General features: G+C 34.5%; 1 protein-coding gene across 1 annotated transcript; it reads left to right on the top strand.

Annotated features, from left to right (window-relative positions):
* Positions 1–2,719: 2,719 nt before the first annotated feature.
* K441DRAFT_548624 (uncharacterized protein) lies at positions 2,720–2,953 on the top strand (the record flags this gene model as incomplete). Its single annotated transcript, XM_067642967.1, has 1 exon — positions 2,720–2,953. A coding segment is annotated over one exon (234 nt), but the record flags the coding sequence as incomplete, so codon positions are not given.
* Between the last annotated feature and the right edge of the window lie 11,219 nt (positions 2,954–14,172).

Below are 14,172 nucleotides of genomic sequence, written 5' to 3'. Positions count from 1 at the left end.
TAGGTATATAGGCGATATAAATTAAAGTTAATAACGTAATAATAACTGGTGGAGTGGTTGCCTAATAGATTAACTCTAATTATATTCTGAAAATCACTATAAGGAAGGAACTATCTAGGTAGGGACTAAGGGTCCTTAAATACACAACTATACTTCTATAAAATCCTTCTTATACGTAATGTACGCTTTATATATAAGGTATATAAGTTCCTCTTATTCCTTGCGTTTAATACGTAGTACGTTATATAACCTTAGTTACCATTCCTTATTATATAGTTCTATCGGCTCTATCCTAAACCGTGCCTAAATTAACCAACTAGCTTCTTCCGACTCTTCCTTAAGTAGTCGTAATATTGTACTTAAAGCGTCCGTAACAGGTATAGTATGCGGATCCGTTGCGGGTTAAGCTATATATCCTTCTTAAATGCCTAGTCTATATATAGCATCAGCTTAATAGATAGTATTAATCTAGGGTTATATAAGGTTCTTTATTATAATGCTAATTTCTTTTATAAAAGAAGGGGTTAGGGGTAGGGTTTTAGGCTAGATAAGCTGTCTACTTTATATATTAAGCTATAAGCCTAAATAGGCTAGCCATTTCCTCCCTAAAATTATATTATAGCTCCTAAGGTCCGTAATAAAAAAGGGGACATTATACTGCCTTTGTCCGTCTGCGCAAAGGTAGATTTATAAAATTGTTATAATAGGAGGTCCTACCCATCCGTTATACCCACGAATTAGAATTAGCTTAGGTAGTTCTTTTAGAGGTATATTTAAAAAGTTAGCTAGTTTTATAGCGCACTTTATATTAATTAAGGTAAAGGCATTTACTTCTAAGTTAGCTAAGGGAAAGGCTAAAACTTAGTATCTATTATAAAATAAAGTATAAGGGATAGTGCAGCTTCTTCTACTAACTAGCTAACCTAGATTAATATATAATATATTAATCCCTTTTAACCCTAAAGAGGAGTCTTTCTTTAGGGTCCCTCTTTTTCTAACTCTATGCCCTCCTCCTAAATTAATAGAACCTTATTTACTTTTGCCTTTATTAGGCAGTTCCTTATAGGGTGGCCTTTTTAACCGCATAATAAGTAAGCCCCTTAATCGCTAAGGGCCTATATATAGGGGCGCTATAGGTAGGCTAAGTAAACGCTTAGCCGTTAGTAGGGCTAGCTATATAGCTAGTTGCTAGGTTAGCGGCTAGTACAGTAGGCGTTATAGGTTATACTAGGGTATTATAGGCCATTCTTATATTACTTATAGCTTAATTTAAGGGATTCCTAGCCTTTATCCGGTTAGCTCATGCCTTAATTTAATAGAGGCCTTAGTTAATGGCTAGGCAGTAGTCTATAAGTTCTTTTAACGTCTATATAGTAGTAAAAGCTAGTAATACGGCCCGCTATAGGTCTAGGGTAAGCTTGTTAAAGAGGTTTAGTAGTAGGTCTTTTTAGGGAATCTAGGTTTATCTGGCTAGGTATAAGAAGCGGGTCTAAAAGGCCGAAAAGGTCTCCGTTATTTTTATATTTAGACTTTTATAACTAAAATAGGCGTTCTATACCCTAAAAGGGTCCTTATAAATAGAAGATAGGTAATTAATTATTTCTTTTTCTGAGACGAAAGGGTCTGCTAAGTCTATAGTATATCGCGGATATAGATACGCCTGGGCGTCTCCGCCAGTACGGCTAAAGACGTAGGCCATTTTAGCTTAAGTAGTAGGGAAGTAGTCTGTATTAACTTCGAGTTTATCCTATAATTAAAGCTTCTAATTATTAAATATAGGGTTAGCTCTATCTATAAGTAACGGGGGATCCGCAACCTTTATGGACCGTAACGATGCTAATGCTGTATATTAGGATAGGGCTTTAAGGACTATAGCGAGTCTATCTAATAGGTCATCGCTAGATGTAGGGGTGTCTCTAGTTTTAAGCAGTTCGCGTAGCCGCTTAATTTCGGCATTAGCTGCTATAAGCTCCGCCTAGGGGGTTAAGATATTAATTATCTCCTTATCTGAGGTATTTGCGGGTCCTATAGCTGCTTTACCTACTGCTATGTTTTGTGACATGGCGCTAGGGTATTAGGTAATTTTAGGTAATTTCTTTAGGAGTTCTAGTCTGTGCATATCTTATAGGTCCTTTTCTTAGGGTTTTATTCTTTTCCTTTAGGTTCTTTCCTTAGTTCTAGTGATATCCTTAGGGTCCTATTTATAGTCTTATAGATATATTTAAGTTCCTTCTTAGGAAGAAAAAGTGGTTTAAGCTTTAGATAATGTTAGCGACTTAGTTAATCGAGATATAAGCACGGCAAAGGGGTCGCGTAAGCCTATACAATTGGATTGTTTATAAACGAGAATCTAAAGCTAAAGAAAAGGAAAGGGAAGGATAAGTAGTAACGCGAGGAGTTATATACAATCCCCTAGTCACGTAAGAGTTATATAAGCCCTATATCTACTATAGCGTCTACTATAGCTACCGCTTTCTGCCAGTGCCGTAATATATAACAGCGTATTACTTAAAAGCTAAAAATCCTATATAACGCTTATAAAATAGAGGCGTAATTAACGCTAGTTTATAATAAAATTAGAAATTACTATAGGTTACTAGCAAGCTCTATTAATAAAAAGTTTATATAGCTTACTAAGGGCGCTTAATAGATAGCGTATAAAATAGTGTTAATATATAAAGAAATTGCTCGCCTTTAATAAGCAGCTAATATAATAGTAAAGCGAAAAAGCTATAAAAGGCTGTATATTCGGAATAAGGAGGCTCTAATAGTTAGTAAAGTAGTCAACTTAATAGCTGTAAGGAAGGGTAGCTATTATAACAATGGCAAGAAGCCTATAAAGAGGGTGCGCGCAGCGAGTCACTGCGGTCGTTACGGCGAAAAAGAATATAACTCCCGCACTTATACAGTAGAAATGAAAGAGGTAGGTAATAGCGATACTTCTAAAGAATAATATTCTATTGCTAAATTAATAATATTTTATTATTATGTTAAGTAATCTAAGTATACGTTAAGTCGCTAGCGTTTCGATTTCGCTTAGTGGTGAAACACGTTAATATATAAATCTTAATTAGTTACTAACTAGGCAAAATATAAAAGACACCTAGTTATCGCCTTAGGGTTAAATAAGCATTACTCTCTAATTAGTTATAAGCTATTTAATAAATTAAGACACTATATAAATAGGGCACTCCTATTCGCATACCCTCTAATTACTGCATATATACCCCCTAATTACTACACGTATATCCTCTACCTAAGTAACCTTAAATCTTTCTACTTTAAGTTAGAATATTACGTGTATTTAACTTGTTTATACCTAAATCGTAAAAATAATACTACGTGCCTATACCTAAATCAATATCGCGCATTTACCTTACTTTTCCCATATCTACCATAGCTCTTAACCTACCTCCATTAAAGCTATATAATTGCGCTTAGTTTACCATTAATAATATTAACAAGTTCGCTAAAGGGCAGGGCTATATAATATTAAAATTCTGCTTAAAAACCGATAAGTAGTTATTATTAACTATACGTAAGATATAGTTCTGGTACACTAAAGGTAATAGCTTTAAAAGGACTACCCGGAAGCGCTTAACTGACTTTTATATAACTAAGTGTCCCTTTAAACTTACCCTTACTTATACTATAATTAGATAGTAGGTAAAAGTATAAAAACTAAATTATAACTATAAAGCTTTCGCGCATACTATAGCTCTACTATATTACCACTAGCTTACTAAGAAAATAAAAAAAATAGTTACTAATATATTAGCTAGTAGTATTATACCTTGTAAAATACTTATAAATCTACTAAAGAAGGACATTATAATTAGCCTTAAAGATATCTATAACAAATAGCAGGCAAATAAAAAGCAGCTGCTTAGTAGGCTTTCCTCTATATAGGTATTACTTAAGGCTCTTTATAAATATAAAAGCAACAATTTTAAATTTAAATACCACTTTGCGTATAAAGAAGACGATTATAATTACATTAAATATTTATTCTTTACTTATTTAGAGTCTCTTAAATTTTTTTAGAAGAATTTAAATTTTTTTTATTTAATTATACCTACGAAACAAATAAGTTTAAGATACCCTTTTTATATATAGTGGGCGTTACTAATATAGGGCATAACTTTAAGCCTGTTTCTTACTTCCTACTAAGTAAAATAGAAGGTAACTATAACTTCGTAATCTAGCAGATCTATCTTCTTTACTCTTAATATAATATAACTCTAAAGGTTATAATTATAGATAAGGAGCAAGCTCTTAAGAATACACTACAGTAATACCCCCCTTTAGTCCCTTAGCTACTCTACCTCTAGTATATTACTAAGAACGCCCCTATATATATATATATATATATATATTAATTTTATATATCTAATTGTATTATACTACGTAAAATACTGCGCATGCAGCCTCTAGGCTATAGCGCTATAGTTCTATATATATAAATCCTTTTAGGCAGCTTAATATATACTAGTAGCTATATCCTAATAGTTTATAAACCTCTAGACTAGGGGTTTACTGGTCTTTAGTAAAATACTAGGTTGCTAATAACTAATAGGTAGTTTAGAAAAAATAGAAAAGACTATAAGAAATTAAGAAACCCTAACGCCTATCTATATCCTGTTTATAGTTTATTCTGTCCTTTTACTCTCTAATATTTGTCTACTAGAATCTTATTAGAAGTTACCTCTTTCTAAGGATCCTACTGCTATTAGCCACTTTCTAGTAGCTATTTCTATCCTATTTAGAAATAAAAAGAGCGCCTCTCTTCCTTTTTTTATGCAAAATAGTTTCTTTAGAGAGAGAGAAGATCCTAGTTGCCTTTGTATCTCCTTTCTCTCTCCTCTATATAGGTCGCAGTCTAATAGTAGATATTTAGGAGTTTGTATAGCTCTACATTCTCCAAAGTATCTACCTTCTTTATCTTTTCCTATTGTCTTTAAGAAGGACTTAAAGTAGCCTTTTCTTAGCTTTAGCTGAAAGAAAGCCGACTATAGCTTTTTAGGATATCTATCCTTAGGGGCTTTAAGAGAAAAGGAATAGTTTCCTTTACAGATCCTAGTATAGTGTTTTCCTTTATTTTTGTTTATTTGCCAATTATTTTTCCACTGTTCTAGTATCTTTTCTCTTGCTACTCTCCCTATGTAGGCTAAGGAGGTATAAGAAGACTATATTTTTCTTCTAGAAAGGCTTTTTTAAGCTAGTTTATCTACTATCTCATTTCTATAGATTTTTAGGTGGCTAGGAACCCAATAAAAGTTAATAAAGACACCCCTACTAGCTAGGTAGAAGCAACTTTACGTAATTTTAAAGACTAGTTCTTGTCCACCTATAAGGGAATTTAGTTATAATCTTTTAATAGCCGCCTAGCTATCTATAAAGATATAAACCTACTTCTCTTTTAGTCTTTACTACTTTAGGTATTCTAGGGCCCTATAAACTGCATAGAGTTCTGCGTCTATAATTTCTATATAAGGCCTTAAATTTCAGTTTATTACATATTTAATCCTATTTCTTTCTCCTATTTTATATACGGCTGCTATACTTAATTTACTATCTTTTAAGCTATCTATATAGTATATATCTACTAGGTCCTACTCTAGGGATTCTTATAAATCTTTTACTAGTCTTAGATATTCTTATACAGCTTCTTCCTTCCTACTTTTAGAGATAGAAAAGGATGCAGAAATAGGGGGAAGCCACGGTTTTTGCTACTTTAGAGATATTTTCTCTATTTTCCAATTTTAAATTAATTGCTATGCTCTAGAAGTTAGAGATAGTAGCTATATTTTTAGCTATAGAAGGTACTTTATAGTAGAGTTTTTAGAGCTAAAACTAGAGCTAGAACTAGCTACTAATTCGTCTCTATTTTTATTAACATCTCCTATATAAGCCTTCTTAATTACGTAGTTTTCCTTAAATTTTAGGATTCTTAGTGCGTAGCTATTGTAAAGCTTTTTAAATTTAATTCTAGAAGGGGGAATAGAAGTCTTAATTTTTATAGCTTAGATAGGGGTAGGTAGTTATATATACTAGTAGTACTAATAATATAGTAGAGTTTACTATACCTGCTTATCTAGGCCTCTACCTCAGTTTTTTAGTGCTTTATCCCAACTATAAGTAGTTAGCTACCACCACCAATTGCATAGGGATTCTTACCAGTTCTTACGAATATCTTATAATAGGGTTGGCCCAAGTACCAGTCCGCCCCCCAGCAGTTTATATAAGAGTTTCCTTCTAGAGTTAGTATGCTTTTATACGGCTTAGGAGCCTTCTATAGCCTCTAGTTTTACACCTCTCTTTATTATTTCCGCCGGTATAGGTATAAGCTACTATTTATAGGGGTTGTAACTCCTACGTCAGGAAAACGGGAGATTGGTAGGGGCTAGCCAGGGGCTAGCCCGGGGCTGGCCCGGGGTCATTTTAGCTGGATCCGCTGATCTGCTCATGTACACTTCTTTACGCTAGCCCGGGGCCACTTTAGCCACTTTAGCTACTTTAGCCACTTTGTATCTAATAGTTATAATAGTTATAATATTTCCTATAACTGCAATATTTATAATATTTCCTATAACTATAATATTTATAATATTTCTTATAGCCATAATATTTATAAAATTAAAAAATTTAAAATTAAATTAATAGCAGTTAAAGGGGGGAGCCTTTTATAGAGGCTCTAAATCGTTAATTAGCTAGTCTAGATAATCCGCTACCCGTATACTAATTTCCTAACTAGGTCCAATGCCTATCTACCTACCTGTTTACCTGCCTGCGTATCTGCGTACCTGTCTACCTGCCTGCGTACCTGCCTGCGTACCTGCCTGCGTACCTGCCTGCGTACCTACCTACGTACCTACCTGTCTACCTGCCTACGTACCTGCCTGCGTACCTACGTACCTACCTGCGTACCTACCTGCCTGCCTGTGTCTGTTATAGGAGCTCTACGTCTTTTTAGGGAGACTACTGCTCAGGCTTTGAGCGATTGATTAAGGAGCAGGGGGAAACCTCACGTAGAGGCTCCAAATCGTCGATTGGCGGTGTTCCCGATAATCTGCCGGTCGTGTACCGATTTCCTAACTAGGCCTAGGGCCTGCCTGTGTCAGTGTCTAATTCAATTTAGGGGAGGAGTTGGTTCAAACAGTGGTTATCTAGGGTGCCTCCCTAGGAGGCCTTGATCCGATTTAATTCGGTAACAGGCTGTATCAAGGCTCTGGTTCGATTCGATCGATCGATCGATTGAATTATTCGTGGTGTTCGCTGGCTGGTCATTGTCGTCTGGTTCTGGCGACGGTCGTCTGGTTCTGGTCACAGTCTGCTAGCTATCGTTCTGGTGCCTCCCTAGGTAGGGAGGATGTAAGGAAGGGTAAAAAATAAGGTGGCATTTAGGTGTACAAGGGGTATGCAAAGACACGTGTAGAGGCTATCGGGAATATAGCGGGGACCCGATGGTACTTAGGATAATTTAGATAATTAGGAAAATTAAAGTCCTACCAGAGCCTGCTTAGAGCCTGCTTAGAGCCTACTAGGAGGCCTTTAGGATTTTAATACCCTAATAGCAATAAATACAATAATAGTAACAATATTTATTTTATAGCTATAAGCTAGCGTATAGCTCTAGGGGGTCAGCTAATATGGCTAAAAGCTAGCGTATAGCTCTGGGGGGTTAGCTAATATGGCAGAAAGCTGGCGTATAGCTCTGGGGGGTCAGCTAATATGGCGGAAAGCTGGCCCCGGGCCCCAAAATCACTTTTAGCGAAACCAAATTTCGTGCGCCGCCTCCCGTTTTCCTGACGTATCTTACGCGCCTATTAGCGTAATCCTATAAGGGCGTCGTAGCCGCATCCCATAATATAGTTAGGTATACCTTTTATAGTTAAGGCCTAGCATACCTCTCCCGCCTAAGTAACTCTTATTTACTCTATAAGTATATCTTATTAGTATACCGTCCTATAAATGGACGGTTCTATCTATTAATATACTAATACGTATATCTATTCTCTTAAGCTATATAGTAGTCTCTTTAGCTAGGATATAATTTTACCTACTTACTAGGTGTACTAGGGGTTAGGGCCTAGTTAAGGGGTAAGGTCCCTAAAGCTAGCAGTGGCTACTATATACTACGCCCTATAGGAGGCTAGTAGTAGTATAGGGGCGCAATACCCTATATACTGCTAGTTCCTATTTTACGTTACCTATAAGAGTCTCCTAATAATAGGCCAACTATATCTTATAGGAGGGGGCTATAGATACTAGGTCTCGCGCCAGGCGGCCTACTCCCCCCTCTTCTACTAACTAAGCTTATATCCCCCTATATTATATACTGGCCTATATCTCTAACTATTAAGTCCTTATACAACTGGCCTATATTTCCTTAGAGCCTCCCCTATATATATATGCGTAGGTTATATATACTACGCCTATTAAGACCCTCTTATAAGTTACCTAGTTGCTATAGGGCTGTCAAAGCTGGCCTATATTTCCGCTACCTAGAGCTTTACCCGTATTTCTACCTCGTAGAGCCGTCCGGTCGCTATCGCGTCGCTATTATATTGCTGTCACGTCGCCGTTACGTTACTATCGCGTCACTATCTCGTCTAGGTCGCGCGTACTATACCTATTAAGACCCTCTTTTAAATCTCCTAAATATACTAAATAGGCTCTATAAAGGGGTCTTAATAAGTTCTCTAGGTAGGGCCTTAATAAGTTCTTCGTAGTGGCCTTAGGGCCTTAATAGGTTTTGTATAAGGTATCTATAACGCGTTAACCTTAACAAGTTTTTATAAAAAGGGTTTCCCTACGCCCTCGTCTTGTAATTTTAGAGCTAGTGTAAGCCTAAGGGTGTCCTATTATACAACTAGAACGCGTTTATATTAACTAGCTAATAATAAGGCCAGTTTCGGGCCTGGCTATAAGCCAGGTAGTTATATATTAGGTGGTTTTCGTATCCTAGTATCCCTTAATAGGCCTCCCTAGGTAGTAGAGCAGGAGCCTTAAGCGGAGGTAGTAAGGCTCCTGGTGTTATTAAAGGCGATGCTTTATATAATGGTACGCGTCGCGAGCTTAACACCACAGAACCGCGACGACAGCGTGCTGCACGCGCTGCGACGGCTCCCTACCATCGTCTCTGCACTTGGCCATTAAAAGAAAACGATTTCCTAATAATGTTTCCACCCGCGGCGACGTAAATACGTGCAGTAGGGCTTCGCGGGCTATATATATATATATATAGGATAATTAGATTATAAAAGCAGATTAAATATATAAGGAAAAGACTAAGATATAGAAGCACTATAATAACTTTATAAAGCGCTAAGCTAATTACTATAGCTAAAAGTTATCTAAGAAGTTTATTATAACCTAGGACTAGCTTATAGAGGACTACTATAATTAAGAGCGCCTTACTAGCTACTTATATAATAAGTAGTGGCTATATTAGAGGGAGTTTATAAATTACTATACTAATATTTAAATACACTATAGAAATTAGTAAGTAAAAAGTTAAGCTATATAGTATAGAGGCGTAGATACTAATATACTCTTTTAGTATCTTATCGCGACTTAAAGGCGCCTACACTAAATTAAAGCGCTTTCTTATAGTATCTAATGGAGACTTATATAATATAGTTTAGAATATTAAGAACCTTATTAAAACAATATTAACTACTATATAATAACGATCGTAAGGTAGAGAGACCGCCTATTATATAACGTTTACGAGCTAGAGTTTAAAAATATCCTTACTAAAGTAACACCCCTATACCTTCATTATCTTAAGGACTAACTACGGCTTATAAAGTTAGCTAATTATTAGTTAAATTACAGCGGCTAATAGACCGCAGTATACGGCCTTTTATTCTGCTATACTCTCTATAGGCAGCTATACTAAAGCGCTACCTTAGTTCTAAAAATACAGCTTACTAAAATTAATGTATACTAGTAGTTTAATCGCCCTCTATTAGAGCCTCCTACCAGCCTACCTATTAATCCTCTACTTTTAATCTAAGAGCCTCTTACTATTAAGCGTCGCCGTGGCCGCTTACCTAGCTCTATAAATACACGTCGCATTAATAACTTAACTTATCGCGAGCCCTTAATATTTAAGCGAAATACTAGATATACTAACCGCGGGTATAGATACAGACGTAGGTATAGGCGCGGGCGTGCTTATAGAGGTAGTGTGCAGACCTTAAGCAGGGGCTATAGTAGCTAAATTAGTTTACATATTGCCTTATAGATTACTATATAATCTACTTAACTAACTTAAGAGTAAGTAGGTGGTATTATAGGTAATTAGAATAGTAGTAGAAGTTAAGATACTATAGATAACTTATAAGGCGTTTATAGTAGTATTCTATAGGCTTATAGAGGTTATAAGGCTTTGCCCTTTTAAGAAGACTTTGCTAAGGGGTCCTTTAATATATTTTAGCTTTAATTTAAACTCTATAAATTATACTCTAGTTAAAATTAAGACTTAATTCTAGTAGTAGTATTATAGAAGTTGCATTTTAAGAGTTTAACTTTCGCGATACAGATGTAAATAAGTTAACTATATATAATGTTTTTAACCTAAACAGGAAGGATCTAAGCTTATTTAGGTAGGGGGTATACGTGTAGTAATTAGAGGGTGTATACGCAGTAATTAAGGGGTATGTAAATAGGAGTGCCCTAAATATATAACATTAATTTTAAAAAATATATATAAATGAAAAAATTTTATATATAAATAGCTGTATTTAAAATTTTATTTAAATATATTTAATAGGGGTAGAGTTATAAAAGGTTAAAGTTGGTAAATTTTAGTATATTTTGGAATGGCTAAAGTAGGTAACTGGCTCGTTTAGGTGGCTACTACGTTATATATTTTAAAAAAGGATATATATTAAAGGTAAATTAATAATATTATAATATAACCTTAGTAGGTAGATAGGTTCTATATAGCTTTTAATTTAATTATCTTTAGGAACTAAAACGGACCTTATATAGGCATATGCATTCGCTATAATAACTATATATAGCTAGTGGTAATTAAGCGAGATTGGATACGCATACCGAAATTGAAATTTTGGAACCCTCGCTAAGGGGGGAAATAGAAGCTGGTTGTATATAGGGGTGTAAATACACCGTATAAGTATAAACTTATATAATATATTATATATCGTAACCCTTAACATCCTCCCGGTTGTCGTCCTCGCGGTCGCCGAATCCGTATATATTTAGTTATTAGTACTTTTTTAGGTAGGCGACGGCCTTCTAACTATTTAAGTGTTATATCTTCTAGTAGTAAATATAGACGACCTTTAGGTAGGGTTTTCCACGGAGTTTATAGGTAGTAACCTCCTTCTAGTATAGGTCAGCTATAGAGCCTGTAATTTAGTAAACAATTTAATTAAAAACACTATACTAAGGCTTATAATAGAGACGAATATACCGCTTAAGGAAAGAGTGCGATAAACGGCGTTGTAAATAGGTGTTCTACTTATAGTAATTTACTATAGACGAGATCTAAACAAAAGACTTACCTTAGAAGCTTAGACTAAGAAATTAATTATATAGATATGGGAATATCCACACCGTCCGCTAAGCTAATTTAGAACGGCAATTATTTTCTTAGTCTAAGGGACTTTGGCGAGATTTATAGGAAACCTAAATACTATTTATATAAGAAGACCTTATTAACTTTGATAAAATTGATCTACCCTCCTATAATACCTATTAATATAAAAATTACACTAAATTATAGAGAAAAGCCTACTCTGTAAAGCTATAAGATCTTTAGCCCCTTATACACGCGCGACATTAAGAGGAATTTATTGCCGTAGAGGCCCTAATTCTACCTCTATACTGCCGAGCCGCGTAGTAAACACTAATGCTAAACGCTTACGCCTATGCTGCCAGCCCTTTCTATAGCTAGTAGATACTCTAGCGGATATTTTAGCGGATATTTTAGCGGATATTCTAGCGGATATTCTAGTGGATATTCTACCTCCTAATTAGATAAAGACACTAAAGAAAGAGAAGGCTAATACTGTTAAGGACCTTCTATATTAATAGGGCTGGTCTTTTTATAGGCTGGTCTCTAAGTACTTAGAAAGTGAGAATGGGTATAAAGGTAATAGGAAGAAGAAGAAAGTAGGGGACCTACTTATTCCTTTACTAGAGGATAAGAAAATATAAGAAGAACTTATTAATAGGGCTGATATTTATATAATATTAATAACCTATACTATCTACTATATCCGGAAAAAGCTTTACTAACTATAATTATAACGCGGCCCCTTTAATATATGGACTTCAGATATAAAGTTTTAGAATATTAACCTTAAGAATGCGGCCAAGTTTATTTAGTAGTACAGTGCGCTGCTATTTTAGCTTATTAAGGGAATATCTATACTAAATAGAGAAGAACGTAGTTAAGATCTATTTAGTGGATATATAGTTATAGTTACCTCTATATTCCTCTTAGGGTTCGCCTAGAACTCTATAAATAGTTTTACCTATCTACTTAGTCTATATCTTTAGGCGCTTAGTATAAAGCGCCGTGTACTATTTTTTCTATATAGCCTTAGTCTAATTAATAGTTATAAGACTCTTAACGCTAAAAAGCTTAGGCTGGCCAAATGTTTTAAGAAAAGTTTTATTAATTCTACTAGCCCTTTTAGCGCTAATAACTCTTAAGAAACTAATTAAGTCTCTGTTTATTTATAATAATGTCTATATTATCTATAATAACTTTAACTTTTACTAAAAGACTTAATATTAGGTTATTGGCGAGATTAGTAAATTTAATTCGTATATTATAGGAAAGATTTTACGTGGAGTATATATGCCTAAAGGGGGCCTTAAGCAGTTAATATTAAATAACACCTATTAACTTAAGCTAGATAAGGTTGTTAATATAGCTAGGAATAGATTTAATAACCTTTAGAAGCGGATATCTATAAGTTTTATTACGGACGCTATACAATACGCGTATCCTACTACGGTTAATGGTATATTTAACTTTAACGCGGATATTAAATATCCGCGTATACTAGTAGTTAATATTCTTCCTTATAGAAGGATAGAGTATATAACTTTAGGACCTATTCTAGACAGCGAAGCTTTTATTAACGGCAACTATTGCGTAATAGAAAATATCTTTTTAGACTAACTGCAGCATAATTATAAAACTACTTTTAATGACTAGCTATTCCTAGTATACGGAGATTAGAAGACTATAAAGCTTATTTAATTATATAAAAAGGAGCGGGTTAAGGCGGAAGGTGCGTATAATAGCTATAAGTAGGTGTTGCCTATTTTAGGGCTATGGTATATACGATTAAACTTTCTGTATATAGTTATGCGTACACTCTATAGGGGTAAGGAAGCCGCGTAGCAGTTTTTAACGCTCTATGCCTATATAAACTACCTAAGACGGTGTAATATTTCTAGGAAAAAGGCCCTATTTTATTATATAGAAGAGCTGATCCTCTAAAGCTTTAATGTTTATATTGTTGCGTTATTCCTACTCTATATCTATAATAAGTATAATATTAAAAGGTAGATAGTAAGGCTAAGCAATATATATAAAACCTATCTCCGTATCAATTTCTAGATTATATTAAGGATAGTATATAAAACAATAATAATAAAGTTTACGGTGCGGTATTGTAAGGTAGAAGGTTAGTAGCGGAAGAAGATATATAGAGGTTAATTAAAGGCGAATATCTACGCTGTCAATTTTATTAAATTAGCTTACTAATAAATAATCGCTGCTATAGTGACTTATTTTAGCTTATACGGATATTATTACCTTAGCTTATGCGGATATTATAATATTAATTAATATAAGCTTTATAGTGTATGGGTATTAAACAAGAAACTTGATTGTAAATCTATAGAAATTAAGTAATATAAATACATAAAAGTAGACCCCTAACTCCGAAGCCTATAAGTCATTTCAACCATATCCGAAACATATAAGGGTAGTGCTAACGCATGTGAAATAGGGTAATATGCAAGGTCCCGTAGTCGGTTACAATTAAGTATATCTATTAAATATAAGGCAGAGACTTAATTCCTACATACGTAGTAGTAAAGAGGTAAGAGTTACTATTTTATTACTCTAAACCCGTAATAATAGCTAACCCATAGTAATAGCTAACCTATATTTAC

Source organism: Cenococcum geophilum (genome assembly GCF_001692895.1).
Source record: "Cenococcum geophilum 1.58 unplaced genomic scaffold K441scaffold_10, whole genome shotgun sequence".
Taxonomy (NCBI): Eukaryota; Fungi; Ascomycota; class Dothideomycetes; order Gloniales; family Gloniaceae; genus Cenococcum; species Cenococcum geophilum.
The sequence above is the reverse complement of the archived record's forward strand: the minus strand, read 5'-3'. Positions and strand labels throughout refer to the sequence as shown.